The 17583-nt window shown below is 44.0% G+C and overlaps 1 protein-coding gene and 1 long non-coding RNA gene across 6 annotated transcripts in view; one reads left to right on the top strand and one right to left on the bottom strand.

Moving 5' to 3' along the window:
• Positions 1 to 8137, bottom strand: part of ace (angiotensin I converting enzyme (peptidyl-dipeptidase A) 1) — an 8736-nt gene extending 599 nt beyond the window's left edge. Inside the window, exons 1-24 of one of the 2 annotated variants that reach the window (XM_085904499.1) lie at positions 7784 to 8137; positions 6522 to 6689; positions 6237 to 6324; positions 5519 to 5662; positions 5265 to 5456; positions 4962 to 5059; positions 4713 to 4882; positions 4419 to 4642; positions 4196 to 4340; positions 3937 to 4035; positions 3379 to 3501; positions 3102 to 3307; positions 2884 to 3020; positions 2661 to 2819; positions 2490 to 2577; positions 2285 to 2428; positions 2032 to 2223; positions 1652 to 1749; positions 1413 to 1585; positions 1130 to 1353; positions 915 to 1059; positions 755 to 853; positions 549 to 671; positions 288 to 472 (exon numbers count right to left, since the gene is read on the bottom strand). In XM_085904499.1, coding sequence (XP_085760625.1) covers positions 288 to 472; positions 549 to 671; positions 755 to 853; positions 915 to 1059; positions 1130 to 1353; positions 1413 to 1585; positions 1652 to 1749; positions 2032 to 2223; positions 2285 to 2428; positions 2490 to 2577; positions 2661 to 2819; positions 2884 to 3020; positions 3102 to 3307; positions 3379 to 3501; positions 3937 to 4035; positions 4196 to 4340; positions 4419 to 4642; positions 4713 to 4882; positions 4962 to 5059; positions 5265 to 5456; positions 5519 to 5662; positions 6237 to 6324; positions 6522 to 6689; positions 7784 to 8005 — 3646 coding nt within the window. In that variant the 5' untranslated portion in view covers positions 8006 to 8137. Of the gene's footprint in view, positions 1 to 287; positions 473 to 548; positions 672 to 754; positions 854 to 914; positions 1060 to 1129; positions 1354 to 1412; positions 1586 to 1651; positions 1750 to 2031; positions 2224 to 2284; positions 2429 to 2489; positions 2578 to 2660; positions 2820 to 2883; positions 3021 to 3101; positions 3308 to 3378; positions 3502 to 3936; positions 4036 to 4195; positions 4341 to 4418; positions 4643 to 4712; positions 4883 to 4961; positions 5060 to 5264; positions 5457 to 5518; positions 5663 to 6236; positions 6325 to 6521; positions 7617 to 7783 lie in introns of both variants that reach the window. The other variant, XM_085904500.1, reaches the window with a different exon arrangement.
• LOC147039630 (uncharacterized) lies at positions 4368 to 17583 on the top strand. 4 transcript variants are annotated; one of them, XR_015063438.1, is made up of 10 exons: positions 4368 to 6710; positions 7335 to 7464; positions 10074 to 10161; positions 12100 to 12184; positions 12261 to 12294; positions 12989 to 13100; positions 13214 to 13345; positions 13521 to 16435; positions 16497 to 17166; positions 17228 to 17583. It is a non-coding gene; the product is annotated as an uncharacterized LOC147039630 (long non-coding RNA). The 4 variants fall into 4 exon arrangements; XR_015063437.1 differs by having other exon boundaries at positions 4368 to 7464; XR_015063435.1 differs by lacking the exons at positions 4368 to 6710; positions 7335 to 7464; positions 10074 to 10161 and adding an exon at positions 11666 to 11907.

Here is a 17583-nt window from a genome sequence, read left to right as displayed (position 1 = left end):
CATGTATGGGAGTGTGCTGACTAAACCCAAACTCTGTGTGTTGTCCAAACAAACAACAGCTGCTGTTGTCTCTCCCTGGCGCTTTCGTTCACTCCCATCAATCTAATCTGGCCACATCCTTTCAACACGATCTCATCAGGAAAACAAGCTGGAGAAAGATTGCGTTGTAAACTGCAACTCCAAATAGTCTGCCAGCAAATCTTTTTACCATTTCCTCTCGGAAGAAAATTAACTCGATGCGCTTCCCATATGTCAAACTCGATCTTGTAACTTATTTCAATACTTACCCAAAGGCTTCCAGTCGTAATCGGGCCACCCTCGAATGTCCTTATTCTTGTTATTCTCTTGCTCCAGCCATTTAATGAGAGGTTCAAAATACTCCATGAGTGGCTTGGCGCTCATCTTGGGCTGGCCCGTGATCATGGTCATGGCCTCGGGCCAAGGTTTGCTGAAACCCAGCTTCATCACGTCTCTGCAGATAAGGCGTCATCAAAACCGCGTCGATTTTATATTTATGACATGATTCACGTTTTGCAGTGTACACTCACGCCAGAAGCTTCCCAGCCTCCTTCGATTTGTAAATGTCACATGTGTGCAGGGGACCCACGTGCTTGGCGGCATTGCACAGGGCCTGGTGGAACTGAAACTGGATAATGAAGCTTACAAAGTACCTGGAGAGGAGATGATAATATCATTTCCTTGTCATAAATATGCTTGGAGTGTGGATTAATCAGTGATGGATTAGAACACTCACCTCACGTAGGGAACGTTAGCGGGGATGTGGAACTTTGCACCTGCGTCAAAGTCATCCTCCGTGCGGGGGACGGGCGGACACAGGCCTTGGTACTTCATCCTGCGTTTTAAAAAAAAACCATTAATGTGCCTCAGCGGTTCTCAAACAGGGATTTTCTTACCTGAGGTTCCACCACTCTTTATTATACTCAGATGGCGGGATGCGACCGTCAAACACCTTCCATCTCCACTGGTCCATCAAGTAGCCAAAAGGTAGGAAGGCGATTTTATCAAGCGCCATGTTCATCAGGAAGTTGATGTCACTCTCTGGAATGTCAAAAGGAGGAATTCTTGTTTGTGTGTATTCACGTATACATTTCAGTTTCTGCTAACTCACCGTGATTGTTCTCTACTTTGTCCAGGAGGCCGATGGTCTTCAGGTGTTTGGGTGTGGACACGGACAAGGCCAGAACATCACCGATGGCCTCGTGGAAGCCAGGGTTGGCACCCTCACGGAACGCCACGGGCTGATCCTTATACTGCAGGAAATACTGGACGTGGCCCATCTCGTGGTGGACGGTGATCAAGTCGTCCATGGTCACGACGGTGCACTGTTTGATTCTGGGTTTCGTGACATATGTTTAGTCGCATGTTTTCAAATCTGAGTGGTTCTATTTTACCTGAAGTCTTTTCTGTTATAGAAGTCCCATGCGGAAGCATGGCAGACCACTTGGCGTCCGTCGGTGGGCTTCTCCAGCATGGATTTGTCCCAGAACTCTTTTGGCATTGGCAGCAGCCCCAGAGAGGTGAAAAAGTTATCGGATTCCTGGAACATTCTTTTGGCATTCCAGCCCTTGGTGCAGGTAAAAAAAATAATAATTACACTTCCTAATATTTCTTCATTATACTTCCCGCGTACCTTTGCCACCATGGCTGGCGTGGCGTCAACTTGCGTGGCGTGTGGATAAGGCATGACCAGATCCATGATTCCAGACCACGTCTGCGCCCACATATTACCTGAAGCGACACAATTCCACCATAAGAATTCACCTCCGCTCTGCCATGTTTATTCACCAAGCTGAATTCTTTCATTCCTAACTATGTGGAAGTGTCACACACAATCTCACGCTTGACGTTTCTTAAAAGAAAAGAAAATCCTTCCCAATTCCAAAGTCATCTACAGTCCACTGTGGAATATTTGTGGCCACATTTGACTGGGGTGTGAATTCCACAGCGGACTCGCTTGTGGTTTTTCTGATTGAGTGAAAGAACTTTCAAGAATAAATCCAGCTAAGTTACCTAGCAAGTGAGCAGGTATGGGTCCCTTCAGGTTGATGCGCTTCGGGCCGTATTTATTGTACAGACCCCTGCGAACATAGGCGTGGACGTTGAGATAGAGCGGCTCGAGTTCCTTCCAAAGACTCTCCAGGTCCTGCTCAAAAGTGGGCGTTTCATACAGAGAGCGCCAGAAAGCGCCATTGTCGCTATGACCTAGAGAGAAGAATACGATTGTATGATTGACTTTTATAATCTGGTCATTTTCAGGTCCTACCGTTAAGTCTGGCAGCTTGGTTGGCCAGTTCGACGTACTGCTCGTAATCCGAGCGAAGCACTTTGCCGGCAGCATCTCGCCAGCCTTTCCAGGCGAATAAGAGTTCATCGTAATCTCTGGACTCTGCCATGATCTTCTGAAGGTCTGAAAGATAACGTTTTCGCTCACTGTGACGTCAACTAAGGATTATGGTTTTGGTTCTTACCAGGATCCAGTGGGTGGCATTGGCCATTCTCTCTGCAGACCTCTGCCACGCTATATTTGGTTTCCATGTTTGACAGGAGGTTGTTGTACTAAAAAAAAGAAATCATCAACATTTGCTTAGTTGGAGCAACAGCTTGACAACGGTCACAAATGTTTGTAAGACACAAAGAACCTCTTCAAGTTGCGCTGAGGGCAATGCGGCCCTCTCGATGTCGCTGAGTTTCTTAACGATGCGTTTCACGGCGTCGTTCTGGAAGTCGTCCGTGTCGAACCGCCGTGCCAGTTGGCCGTATTTTAAAGTGTGGGCTGACATTTCCAGATTCTTCTGAAGCTGGTGGACAAAATTGGCTTTTATTTAGCAGATGTTCCATTAGGAGAAAAAGCCAAGGCCTCACCATGATCTGCTTGTTGGCTTCATTGATGTCCGTGTTATACGCCCAGGAGGCTTCCGTGTAAGCATTCCATACCACTTCAGCTGTACTGTTGTACTCATCCAGAAGATTCTTGGCATCGAGCTCATCTGTATTTTTATCTGCACGGACAAGGACAACAATCAAGGAAATCTACCGTGAAGGATTTCTATGTAATGTGGTTCCAGGGCTTTGGTTCTTACCAATATCTTCTGGGTAGCCCTCAGGAATGGGTGGGACCCAGTTGAAGTCAGGCCATCCCAGAACCTCGTCGACATTTTGTTTTTCCAACCACTTGATAATGGGGTCAAAATATCTCATCAGTGCACCTGCATCCAGTTTGTTTGTACCCAAAGCCTCTTGGAGCACGTCAGGCCAAGACTTGGAGGAACCGGCCTGAAGAACTTTTCTAGAAAAAATGTTTTGTTGAACAGCAGCAGCTCTCCTGAACTTGACCCCCCTTGATGATATAACACTTACTTTAAAATGGCCCCCGCTTCTGCAGAGCGGTAGATGTCGCATGTGTGCAAGTCTCCCGTGTGTTTGGCTGCTTCGCACAGTTTTTCGTGGAATTGGAACTGCAGGATGAAGCTAACAAAATACCTGGAAGACCAATAACAAATTGCAACGCTTACTTCAAGCAAACTCGCCGGGTAACCCATAAGTGCCATCTGACTAAAAACAAATGAATCCTTTCAAGTTGGGAATGAAAATTCCTCTTCTAGCATTTGTTGTGTTCTTTTGTGGTTAACTAAGTGCAGCTGGTATCCATGCAGAGAGTTTCCTGTTATTGTAAAGCTTTGGTATTGTCGAAAATCCCATTACCGGCCATTCCGATGAATGCATTAAGATCACCGTGTACAATAACATGTTTAATTCCCATTTTGCATTACATTGTTTCCATTATTTCCTTTTTGCCTTGCACGTTTTTTTGTGTGTGTGTGTAGAAACACCTCAAGGTGCACACACACAGACACACATCTAATATTTTTTTAAAAGACTTTGTTTGTTTTTGCAGTAGACAAAACAAGATGCTACCTGATGTACGGCGTGTTTCCAGGTATGTGGTATTTTGCGCCGGCATCAAAATGCTCATCGGTGCGCCTGGTGGGTGGGCAGATGCCTTGATACTTTGTCCTTGAGAGAAGAAATAAGAAACAGATGGATGAAGGAACCAATCATGGAAAGTTACTCAGTGTAAATATTTGTGCTAGTTTTGAAATAACACGTAGCAAAACTGAATGGTGAAAGAAAATGTTCTTTGTGATACATTTGAATAGGAATAAGGTTCACCCACCTGAGGTACCACCATTCAGAGTTATAACGCTCCGGAGGGGTGTTGCCCCCAAACACGCCCCATCTCCATTGGTCGATAAGGTAGCCAAAAGGAAGGAAGGCTATCTTCTCCAGTGCCATCTTCAACAGGTAGTTGATGTCAGATTCTGAAGGAGCACAATGTGGAACTTGAGTCGAACATTTTCCCATTTCATGATCTGTCTGTCTGTCGTCGTCTCTTATACCAACGTTGGAGGTCACCGACTCCAGCAGTCCGATGGTCTTCAGATGTTTTGGCGTGGAGACGGACAGAGAGAGAACATCGCCGATGGCCTCGTGAAATCCGGGATTGGCCCCGCGACGGAAGCCCACGGGTTGATCCTTGTATTGAAGGTAATATTGTATGTGGCCCATCTCATGGTGGACGGTGAAGAGCTGCTCCATGGTCACGGTGGTGCACTGCTTGATCCTACACAAGTATTTCCCGTCACAATCTTTCTTTGCACCGAAGCTGTCTTTCAAAATCAAATCCTGATTACCTGAAGTCTTTGCGGTTGTAAAAGTCCCAGGCAGATGCGTGACACACCACCTCACGGTCATCGGGTTTCTCCAGCATGGACTCATCCCAGAATTCTTGAGGCATCGGGGCTAAACCCAACGATGTGAAGAACTCCTCCGCCACACGAAACATTGTCGTAGCATTGTAGCCCTGGCAAACACAAAAAAAAAATTGCAATGATCTCAAAAGAACCGTTTTACTGTAAGGTGTTCTCCGGCCCCTCCCTTACTCGTTTGACCATTTCTCCAGTCACGTCCATGTTGGGTTTGTCAGGAAATGGTATCATCAAGCCGTAGATATTGTTCCAGGTCTGGGCCCACATGTTTCCTGAGGGCGAGGAAGAAAACACACTCAAGCAACAATCTATCCTCGTTATGGGATAGCAGGCTGGCTGGCTCCATAGGAAATGCCTGCTTGAAGCGTGTACGTCCACCGTGACCAGATAAGCTGGCGCAGGAGCGTGTTGACCCCCGCCCGCCCGCCTGCCCGCCTCCCCCTCCCCAAGCAGATTGCCACGAGAGTGTTGTTGTACCCAGCAGATGAGCGGGAATCGGTCCTCGCAGGTTGATGTACTTGGCGCCGTACTGCTTGTAGAGTTGTCGGCGCACAAAGGCGTGCAGGTGCTGATAGAGAGGTTCGATTGTTTTGTACAAGCCCTCGATGACTTCCTGGAAGTTGTCCGTCTCGTACCAAGAGCGCCAGTCTGCCCCAGTGTCTTTAAATCCTACAAAAATATAGATGCATTGTTTTAGAATATCTTCTTGAAGATTATTGTATTTTTCTCACCATCAGCTTGTGAGGCTTTGTTGCTGAGCTGCACGAATTTGGGATAGTGCTCCTTGAGGGGAACACCTGACACGTTATGCCAGCCCTCCCAAGCGTACAGCAGCTTCTTGTAGCTCCGTGAGGTGGCCATGATGTCCCTGAGATCTGCAAGGGACAACGTGCAATTAGCTTTGGATAAGGGAGCCCGAAGTTCTCCTTTCCCTCCAAAGTCAGGTATGAGGATGACAGACCAAATGCATGACAATTTGTATGTATTTATTTATTCATGATAAATAATATACACACTATATAAATTAAATAAAACAAAAAAAGGGTGAAATAAATAAATACGTGCATAAATAAATTACAATTAAAATAAAAAAATAAATAAGAATTACAACTAAAGTACATTAAATAAATACATAAATATAATCGGATATTAAATCACAATTTTGAGGCTTCAAATTCAAATTGGATTGGCCAATTGAAGAAAAAAAAAAAAGAAAGTGCTTGGGAAACACTGAGCTATGTTGCAGACAAAACATCAGGCCATTGTTCCCAGTGCACCCCACAGTTCAACACTATTAGCGCACTGTTGTTCCAGCGTTGTACTCAACATTCAGAACACTTCCTCTGTGAAGTAACTTGGCCCATCCTGTTACTCTTACAGGAACCGATAAGAAGACTTTTTCCTCCGCGAACCTCCCCTTTTATAACCACCGCAATCGATTTTACTCACGGGGCTCCAGGCTCCAGCTGACGTTTGGCTGCGGATGCACTTTAGCCGTGGAATAAATACTGTCCATGGTGCTGAGAATTGTGTTGTACTGTGCACACAAAAACACAAACACAGTGTTGTGTACTGTCTAGTCACCGTGGGGCGGTGGGGAACGTAATTTCGATCTCTTTGTGTGCCTGGCATGTGGAGAAATTGACAATAAAGCGGACTTTGAGGAAATCATACGTCAATTCTTTTAACGACGACTATACACTGGAGAATGACTCCAAAATATTAGAGACAAACCTTTCCTCTTTCTTCAGGAGACAAGTTGGCGGCTCCGAGAACCATGACTTTGCTCATCAGTTTCTTATCTTTGGGCTCAAGTGTGTTAAGCAACTCGCTGGTGAACACCTGCTTGGCCTTCATCCCCCAAGCCTCAGTGAAGGCCTGCTCCTCCAACGATGCGTTTACCTGAGCACACAGGAAGGACGTGTAAGAAATATGCAAGCGTGGAGCTATTTGCTGCCCGCTGCTTTTTTGCATATCTTGGAAGTAAACAAGTGTTTGGAATTTGTCAGGGCACAGGATAAATAGTATTATTATTTTTTTTATATATTATAAACATGGCCTCAGTTAAATGTGGGGGAATTACTGAATTACTGAAAGTTCAGCATATCCAGAATGTTATTCTAGTGGATTGTTGTTGCCCAGAAAAAGCTTGTGCAGGTGCAAAATTTCAATCCCCTCCTAAATTCTCACAAGAACAACACGCTGTATGTTCCCATGCTGTATTTCATTTTTTTTTTTTTTGGACCGATGAAGCTATGTTGCAATGCTGTTCAAGGTTAAGAGTGAGTCAATCACAAATAGGAAAATATTTGCACACGCGTTGTGATTACGTTGGACCGTTAGGGTGGTGTTTCTGTTGCGAGCGCGCTTATCTGCGGCTTTCCCAGCGAGCTGTAAAAGCGGCGAATTTGTAAACTAATTGATTTCCAGTATGAAAATGTAACCAGCCAATTAACTTGCATTTCATTTTGCAAGGCCATTTTTCATTCAAAAGATGGCTTTAAATGGCTTCCCATCCTACTTTCTGATCCGTTCTACTTTTGTCAGCCTCAAGACACATTATGTTGGCGCGGCATGGCGGGGGCCCCGCATCTCCACTTGTTCTCCAAGCCTGGAGAATTCCTGTTGTGACAGCTGTACAAGCACGGACATCACAATAAAAGCTTCAGAAGAAAGAGTAAGCTCTTTTTTTTTTTTCTTTTTTTGTAATAATCATTCGAAACTCTCTTAGTGTCTCTTTGGCTTCACTGGTGCGTGCCACTGCCCTTTTTTCCTCGGGCATCATGTGATGGCAACTCACTGCAGTCTACTGTTAATGTCATGACATCCCTAAGAAAAACCACAATGACAAAAAAAACAAAAACTGTTTAGAACTATAAAAGCTTGCACGTTGGCCGCTTATAATTTTTCCGACGATTAAATTCTGGAAATCAAGCAGTGCTCTGGAGTGTACACATTGCCAGGAAACAGCGCGACTATTCCAGGAGCGACCTTACCTGGAGTTGAGAGTTGTACGCTGTCAAGTTGGTATTGTAGTTCCAGCTGGCCGACACGCTGTGGAAGAAAACCTCCTCCGCTGTGCTGTTGTAGTTTTTGAGGAACTTGACTGCATCGGCCACAGTGTTGGAATATTCCCCTGGCAGCCATCTGTCTGGCAGAGCGTCACCATGCCGCACCATTTGCAGCACCAACACAACTGACCACACAAACTTATCCATGTCTGCCTCTCAGCAGCAAGTGTAAATGAAAAAAAAAAACACCTTTGACTCAAGCCCCTCTTGACTGGTCACCAAGCTCGGCGAGTGTCTTTTAAAGTCCAAGTGTGACCCAGCCCACACTCAGCCTCCACTTGAGCCCGAACGCAATCCCCACCCTTGAACGCAGCACCACTAACGCCCTCTCTCTCTCTCTCTCTCTCTCTCTCTCTCTCTCTCTCTCTCTCTCTCTCTCTCTCTCTCACAAACATGGGCTCAGAAGGGGGGGGGGGGCTCTAGTCACGGTTGGTGGAAAGCAGAGGCTTGACGGGCTGGGGGAAATTAGAAAAGTGAGACGCACACAAACCCTAAGAATTAAATTTCACACTTCTTCCCGCTGAAGAGATCATCTATATATCCTGAAATTTGCACCAGTTAATTTAGAAGAATATAATCTGCTATTCAAATGTTTTGGGTCGACTAAAAATGTGGATATTTAAAATTCAAGTGGATATTCATATCACACCTTTTAGTCCCATGAAAAAAAAAATACTTTGTAAACATTATCTACTCTTGTGATCTGCCGCTGAGAACTAAAAGGACCGTTGTACTGTGTAAATATTATTTTTATTTTCTCGTATTTACTGTCCACTAAAATATCATAAACACATCATGAGAAAGGATAAATGATAATAATGATCATTATTAGGGCTCATTAATGTTTAACATACACTCACGCACAGACTTCCCTTTTGATTTACACCACCGATGACAGCGCACGTGTCGGCCTGAATATTTCCCGGCCTTGACGTGTAAATTAACTTTGCTCTTGTTCCACTGCGTCACAAATAATCACCCAAAAATGCCCCTTTGCTCAATAAAACCGATTGAACCGCTGTACTTCAACAGAACCTTCAATCTCTGAGGTGTCAGTCAAGGCGGTCATTGGACGTTCATGGCCACATTGGCTTATCTTTGGGTTGAAAACACACTGGCTGATCTCAAAGTAGATCTTCCATTGTGCTAAATGTCCATAAATGTTTATCATGACTTTTTGCCAAAGATAAGTCATATCTGCGCAATCTTGCTGATGTCTATGGAAACACCTGAACATAAATGGCAACTTATTGACAGAGTGCATCCTACGCGACTGATAAAGTGATGGCTAGTTGATAGCTAGTAAGTATGAGTGTCCGCATGTGCGCTGCCAACAGGGTTTAAGTTTGCCAACAGAGCAGCAGGTGGGAAGTCATAAAGTGTTTACTGCTATTTTGTATTCCAAGTGTGAGCATGTGTCTCAGTCTGCGTGGCTCCTGCAAGTGATATATTTTTTTTTGCAGTCTTCCAATCCCCCAAATAATTGAATGTGGCTCCCCCTGTAATGGAATCCTGTGAGGTGTGAAAGGAGTGTGATAGCCTAGAGAAGCCAATCTCGGGTGTACGTTGTGCACTGCTGGCCATGGTGTGTAATGTGTGTGTGTGTGTGTGTGTGTGTGTGTGAGCTCGCTTGTCATCAGGTGTCCGCCATAATTCATTTTGGTGCCCCCCACACACCCACCTTGTGTCAGGCTGATTTTCATCTGAGGTTGCCATTAGACAATTTAGACATTTGAGATTTGATTTACGTAATGTATGTTGCTCAGACCAATTAAATGCTCTTAAATAATAATCTCACTATAATAGCCAAGTTTGAATTGACCCGTCAAAGTTGCCACTTCTGAATGGAGGGTTGTAGTTTGAAGTCAATCATCAAGCACACGTTTTGGCATTAACAACACGGACGCCACGCTAACGCTAGCTGACAGACAGCTTAACTTGTCACATCAAGTCATCCATTTGCTAATTCAACAATGAAATAAGTTGTGATGGCATCTCCTGTATTTTTTTTTATTATTATCATTTGAATGTGTATAGTATTACATACTCTACATGAATTGTTTGCAATTTATTGTGGCCATATCCTTCTATGTTGTAATGGATTTTAAGGGGTTATTAAGGGCAATAAAGAAGGCTAACCTGTGTGTTGCAACGTGTTAGACTAAGGGGGCATGAAATTGTCAACACGAATTGAACTCTTCTTCCTTCTCCTCAGGGGAGTCTGAACTCAAGCACCTTGAGAACACTAACCGGCCGCTGGCGGAACAGCAGGTGACCGACATTGGGACTGAGACAGGTTAGAGGTGAGTTTGTTCTCCAAACTATGAGCCACACGTGGCTCAGTATCGGGATGGATGACTAGATGGATGGATGTTTCGAAAAGGTCGCAGCAGCGTGCCGTGCTGACTTGTGTGTACGTCGCACCGTCTGAATACAGCTAATCAGTGAGGGAGGAGACCCAGCGATAGGATATCTTGAATTGATAGTGCTGTGTCATCCCCTTTGATGCATTTGTGTTCAAATTGCACGCAAGATGTATTCATTCTTCAAGACGTCAGATGGTCGCAGCCAGCCAGCGTCATGCTCGAGTTTCGCGTTAATATTTTCCACAAATGCGGCGCTTGCGTTGAGCTGTTTTGTGAGTGTGAAATGATGATTGATGGTTAGCAGATCCCGTTGGCATATTTGCGGTCCTGACACAACTAACATCATGTCTGAAGTCATAGAGTGTGACTAATGTATACAATGGAACGAAAGGACAACTTGAAACATTTTAAAGGAAAACAGCGTTTTAGAAATCCCACTTCTGCTCGGGTGAAAGGTTAACTTTGACACTGCTGATTTCTGAGAGAAGGCCTAAAATTAGATTAGATTACACTAGATTAGATGAGGGTGAAAACCACCAAAGACCCACCAAGGACTGTGACTTGAAAAAAATCTTTTTACTATTTTGTTTGATCATTAGCCTCAAACTGAGTAGATCAGAGGTTGATTTGGTTAAAGTTGAAAGATAAAACTTGCCCTACTTTCAAAAACCAACACGCTAACAATGTTTTCTGAGCATGTTTACGACAAATATTTAGGCAATCATTTCCAACAATGGAAACATCCAGTTTGAGTGTTAAGTAAACTCATAGTAATTCATCGTTAGTCAGAAGCTCTTCAGAATAATTATTACAAGTTTCATAAAGAAATATAATATGTCAAATAAATCATTAATTAAAATATATAAATATATATAATGAAAAATCAGGTATAATATAAATATATAAAGGTTATATTGTTGAGGTTGTTGCTATTTTTAATTATAAAAATGGACGGATGGGTGGATTTGCATGTATAACATAAATATATAATGTTATATTGCTGAGGACTTGATTTTTTTATCCACAGTATCATACCTTATCACACGCCTGTTGCTTTAGCTTATACTGCCCTCTAGCGGACAAACCTTGTCAATTAAGACAGTGCACTTTTTGTTCAGTAGCACCTTGTCCAAACACTCGCACTTGCACCTTTGCGCCCCTCAATTGTGTTTTTTCGTTGGAGGTGCAAGTGTGCGTAAAGGTGTACAAATGATCCGAAGTGCACCGTCTACCAGCCCCTTAATGGAGTGTATTACCCACAATTCTTTACGCATTTGACTGAAATTGGTGACGTTAATTAAAATTATTGTTCCTGTCGACAAGCAAAGTATTTTCATTTGTGTATATCTAACTAACACAGTTCGTGCTAATACAGGTACGATTTAATCGAATTGAAAACTTTTACTTATGTATTTTAAAGTCGCCTAGATATTTTCTATTTTTTTTTTTGTCCCAATGTAGTTGCCGTCCAGGAGAGCTCATATGCGCGTGCGCAATACCTGGCGCAGGTGCCACTAATTTGTTCATTAGGGAAGCCATAAATGCCATGGACTGGAAGCTCGAGCTTGAGATTTTACTTTACTACCGCTCAAATGAAGTTTAAAAATCAATTTAAACAGCATAACTACCCTAAAAACACTGGCCGCCACCGTGTTCGGTGACGCATATCCAACATGGCGGGCGGTAAGTAGATAACGTAACGCGCCTTTGTAAGTCTGCGCCTTTCACCCCACGCGCTCAAACATTTCGTGCATTTTCACAATTCGATGCGTAATTTTGATGTGATTATTTTGAGATTCACAAAGGTATGCGTGATTTTAAAGTGTTTTTATTTTATATCCACCAAATTAAACGCGTTCTTTTTACGTCTTTTAGTGGGCATGCGCAGAAAAAGGTTGGCATGGATTGGTGGACTTCCCAGCAGGCCTTGCGCGCATTAATCATGTGCACCTGTGCACAGGTGCGACCGACCGCGTCGTAAAGTAAATGTTTGCCGTTTATTGCTGTTTCTCACGATATTATTTTGCTTGTTGCAGTATTTCCACACTCGAGGGACACAATATCATTGAGGTCTGAGCATATCTTGTTGCAATTTGTTTGATTTAGCACATTAAGGTTTCTTTTTCCACTGAAGTGTTTATTTCTTTCTCTTTTACTGCCCAGCTATTTTTCTCCTCTTGATTAAAGTATTTCAAATGTTTTATATGCACATGTCAACTGCCCAATTTTTTTTATTAGTGGTGGCTTGTTCATGCTGATGCAATTCATTTTTCTTGAATGTTAATTTGCAATTAATTTGAACATTGAATGTGATAAAATGGTCCCAAACTTTTCTGCTGCAAATATAGTCCAAAAAAATCTCATCTGAATTCCTCCACTGCCTCCCAGTTGTCACATGAACAAATCAGACCTCGAAACGTTTAGCAAGCATTAATTTCTCAGCTTTCCGGTTGGATTGGACACCACATAGTTTTATGTTGCCAATTTTGGACTTGAAATTTGGATAAATGTACAAATCTGGACTCGTATTGCTAACATGATAGAATGTCAGTAACAAGTACTTTTGAAGCTATTTGATGGATTAAGTTGATGCTAATTTGCTATATCCGCTAATGGCGTTGTACCAGGTGTTTATAGGTTGCTGCATCTAGATGGCATTCAACACTAAGACACATTGTCCTTAGAAATTGCAGCCTTAGTATCCGTACCCGTGACAAAACTAACTTGTATGTTTGTAATGGCTTTTTTTTTTTTTTTCCTGCAGAACTAAAACTGAAAGTGAGCAAGAGAACCTCGGACCGGGGGTTCCCACCTGTGGACAGTGACGAGAGGGGTCTCAGCAATGAGGAAGACACTCCTAAACCGCGTGAAAATAAGTTGGTTTCAACTTGTTAGTGATCTCACATGCCAACATAACGATCCACATGGAATAGAAAAAAAAGGGTTTTTGATTTAAAGCGTTTTTGTTTTTTTCTTCTGTCCTTTTCAGTGTCCTTGTTCAATCGAATATGCAATGTTGACCTGTGCTGCATCAGAACAATGGCTTTTGTGAATTCAACAAGTGAGCTGAAGTGAACTGCTCACTAATTCTGAAAGCTCAGCACACTGAGTGGCAGTAATGGTAAGAAATGTGTCTTGTCTCCTTTGATTGTTGATACTGGGTGTTTTTGAATGGGATAGTAGTTGTAATTCCTCAAGATAGCTTGATTATCAATAAGAGTTTCTGTGCCTGAGATGGGAATGGGTAGGCACAAATGTAGTTACCAGCACTCAATGGTGTCTTGCATGTTTTTCAGGGTTGGAGAGGAAGGAGCAATGAGTAAAGGACCAATTCCATACCCAGTCAATCAAGGAGCACGCCATCGTGGACATGTCATGTGTGGGGATCAATTGACCAGGAGGGGGCAATGTTGAGCTCTGGGGCACTCCTTGGTTGCCTTTGGTTATGGGTGCACGCTGGAAAGGTTGCCTTGAAATGAGGGCAAGTGTTTGGGGGTCTGATGGTTGGACTTGCTTAAGAGGTGCGCATTAGTTGTGGTTGAGGTTGTGGCTTGTCTGGATCTAGAGCAGTTTTGTCTTGTGCGAGGATAGTGGTTGAAAGCCGGCCGGCGCATTGTAGGCTTTGGGGGAGGACTTCAATTTTTTGCCTTTGAGACTTGACTAGACTCGGTACAGTCGTGTTTCACCCCTTTTGTCTCAGGTTTTGTGGAAGAACCAGCTTGGGTACCACGAGCAGAAGCCCAATGCCCAATTTTGCTATAAGAGCAGCATTGTCTTGTGCTAGGATTGCCATTGACGGTGCATTGTAAGCTTTGGGGGAGGACATTGTCACGTCGATGGACACAAACAAAACTTTGACGTGGAGCCACTGTTGTACTTGTGTTCTTTGTTCCCCCCTCGGTGTAGGGTGGCGTTAGGGCGAGCCGGTCCACGAGGTGCTGGAAACACAAACAAAACTTTGACGTGGAGCTGAATGTCCAATTTTGCAATAAGACTTGACTATTGTAACATTTAATCTTTTTCTAACCTACCACTGTCGTATTTGCGTTCTTTGTTCTCCCCTTGTTGTAGGGTGGCGTTGGAGCGAGCCATTCTCGTATGTCCAATTTTGCAATATGACTTGTAACATTTTCTTTTTCTAGCCTACCACTGTCGTACTTGCGGTCTTTGTTCCCCCTTCAGTGTAGGGTGGCGTTGGAGCGAGCTGGTCCACGAGGTGCCAGAAACACAAACAAAACTTTGCCGTGGCGCTGATTGTCCAATTTTGTGATATGACTTGATGACTGTAATGTTTTGTAGTTTTCTAACCTACCACTGTCGTACTTGTGTGTTCTTCCCTTAGTGTAGGGCGGCGTCGGAGCGAACCGGTTCACGATGTGCCGGAAACAAACAGAATTGTCGTCAAGCCGAATGTCCAATTTTGCAATATGACTTGTTGCCTATTGTAACATTCTTTTTCGAACCTATCATTGTCGTACTTGCGTTCTTTGTTCTCCGTTCGGTTTAGGGCGGCGTTGGAGTGAGCCGGTCCACGAAGTGCCGGAAACAAACAAAACCTTGACGTGGAGCCGAATGTCCAATTTTGCGACTACTTGACTATTGTAATATTTTGTCTTTTTCTAACCTACCACTGTCGTACTGGTGTTTTTTTTTTTTTTTTTTTTTATTCTCCCCTGTGTTGGAGCAAGCTGTTCCCGAATGTCCAATTTTGCAATATAACTTGTAACATTTTGTGTTTTTCTAACCAACCACTGTTGTACTTGCATTCTTTGTTCCACCCTCGGTGTAGGGTGGCATTGGAGCGAGCTGGTCCACGAGGTGCTGGAAACACAAAACTTTGACGTGGAGCCAAATGTCCAATTTTGGGATATGACTTGTAACATTTTCTTTTTCAAACTTACGACTGCTGTACTTGCGGTTTTTTTTTTCTTTCCAGTCAGTGTAGGGTAACGTTGGAGTGAGCGGGTTCCGAATGTCCAATTTTTGCAATATGACTTGTAACATTTTGTATCTTTTTCTAACCTACATCTGTTGTACTAGAGTTCTTTGTTCCCCCCTTGGTGTAAATGGCGTTGGAGCGAACTGGTGCTGGAAACACAAAACAAACTTTAACGTGGCGCCGAATGTCCAATTTTGCAATATGACTTGTTGACTATTGTAACATTTTGTCTTTTTCCTAACTTACCACTGTCGTTGGTTCATTTTGTTCTCCCCTCAGTGTAAGGCGACATTGGAGTGAGCTGGTCCTGAATGTTCAATTTTGCAATATAACATGTAACATTTGCCTTTTTCTAAGCTACCGCTGTCGTACTTGTGTTCTTTGTTCTCCCATCGGCGATGTTGGACAAAGCCGGTCCACGAAGTGCCACAAACAAACTGACGTGGAGCTGAATGTCCAATTTTGTGATGACTTGACTACTGTAACATTTTGTCTATCTAACTTACCATTGTCGTACTTGCGTTTTTTGTTCTCCCCTTGGTGTTGGGCGACGTTGGAGTGAGCCAGTCCTGAATGTCCAATATTGCAATATGACTTGTAACAGTTTGTCTTTTTCTAACCTACCATTGTTGTACTTGCGTTCTTTGCTCTCGCCTCAGTGTAGGGCGACGTTGGAGTGAGCTGGTCCATGAGGTGCTGGAAACACAAAACTTTGACGTGGAGCTGAATGTCCAATTTTGCAATATGACTTGTAACATTTTGTCTTTTTGTATTGTATTGTATGCGTTCTTTGTTCTCCCCTCATTGTAGGGTGGCGTTGGAGTGAGCCGGTCCTGAATGTCCAATATTGCAATGACTTGTAACATTGTCTTTTTTCTAACCTACCACTGTCGAACTTGCCTTCTTTCTCTCCTCGGTGTAGAACGGCGTTGGAGCGAGCCGGTTCACGAGGAACCTCAGGTTGAGGGTGCTCAAGACATAATGACGCGAGCAGTGCACAACTCATTGCATGATCTGGTTTTTGCAGGCTGGACGCAAAAGGGGGACGCACCGACTGACCTGGCGATGGTAAACAAGAGTAGCTGTGACCTACACCTTGGGATCTGAAAGGCAGAGAAGCTGCACAAAACGAAGAACTGGCGGGTGGTGGCCACAAGACCCGGGATTGGCGAGCAAAGGAAGAAATTACCCCAAGAAAAGCAGTTGCCATGTGATGGAGGAGCCTGATGCATGACTGGCCAAGGCTGGCCAGAGATGACACGCCAATCAAATGTACAAGGATAGCGTACACACTTTTTTTTTTAAATCTCATTTCCTTATTTGTCTGTCGCAGGGCTTGCTCACATGGCGGCCAAGGGATTGGAGCAGTTCCTCAAATGAAGATGAGTACCATCTGCTGCTCACTCGTGGCCCAATATGGTGCTTTTTGGGACTCCCCCGACCTTGACTCAGTGTGGCAGGTTGAATAGGGGAATTAGCATGACCCTCTAGATATGAATTGGCAAAGTGGACTACCCGCTTTCTTTGTCTCACTCTCTTTCTCTGACGCGCCCGGCAGTACTTGCATGGCCTGGTGCATCCAGGGTGGAACGTGGCTATAACCTGCCCTTTGTGGAATACCAGGGTATAATGTCTGCCTGCCTGGTTGACGGTGTCGAGGATGAAGAGATTCTCTGTGACGCCCGCTGTGACGTCACGTTTTCCTTATTTTCCTCCCGGGGCCAAGTCAGCTTTCCTTAAGGGGGAACTGGCAGGTTGTCCTTTAGTGCACACCGAAGCATATTCTCATTGCCTCTTTCTGTAAGGGGTTAAACCATTCATAAACCAAATAGCTCCAATGTGGGAGGAATGCTGCAAGTAACTCTATTCAAACTAACCTCAGTCAAGGTCCGGGGATGGTAGTGGTCCCCCCCCCCCTCGCCAAATCCACCACAATATGTCTGCCTTTCAGGGTTGCTGGACGAGCGCCTGCACTGAGGGACTGAAACGGATGGCGAGACCAGGTAATGAGTAAGTGGATAGAAGTGAACTGCATATAACTGAGTGCTGGCTTTCTTTTTGCAGTTGTGTGAGGCTGAGTTCAAACGTTGAACACTGGCCCAAAGCTTTGGCAGGACTTTGCCCGTGACAGGCAGCCCACACGAGGCGGGTGTAGATATGGTGAGACTGGGAGGGCAAAGTGGCCAGTCAGCATTAAGGGGAGAGTATGATTTTATTTTCCCCTTTGCGCTTTCTTTCCCTCCCTTATTCCCTCCACTTTTTCACTGGGTGTGCACACTGTCTGCATGTTGCATCTCTTTCTTGTCATCGCTGTCATTGTGCAATATTGTTTTAAAATGTTTTTCAATACATGGAGTGAACTGTAAAGTTTGTACTGTAATTGTGTGTCCCTCTGTACCTGAATTAAATTGTGAACTGAA

This window comes from Syngnathus leptorhynchus, chromosome 22, assembly GCF_054491065.1.
Source record: "Syngnathus leptorhynchus isolate UIUO chromosome 22, UIUO_Slep, whole genome shotgun sequence".
NCBI classification, from domain to species: domain Eukaryota; kingdom Metazoa; phylum Chordata; class Actinopteri; order Syngnathiformes; family Syngnathidae; genus Syngnathus; species Syngnathus leptorhynchus.
This window is presented reverse-complemented; position numbering and strand designations above follow the sequence as displayed.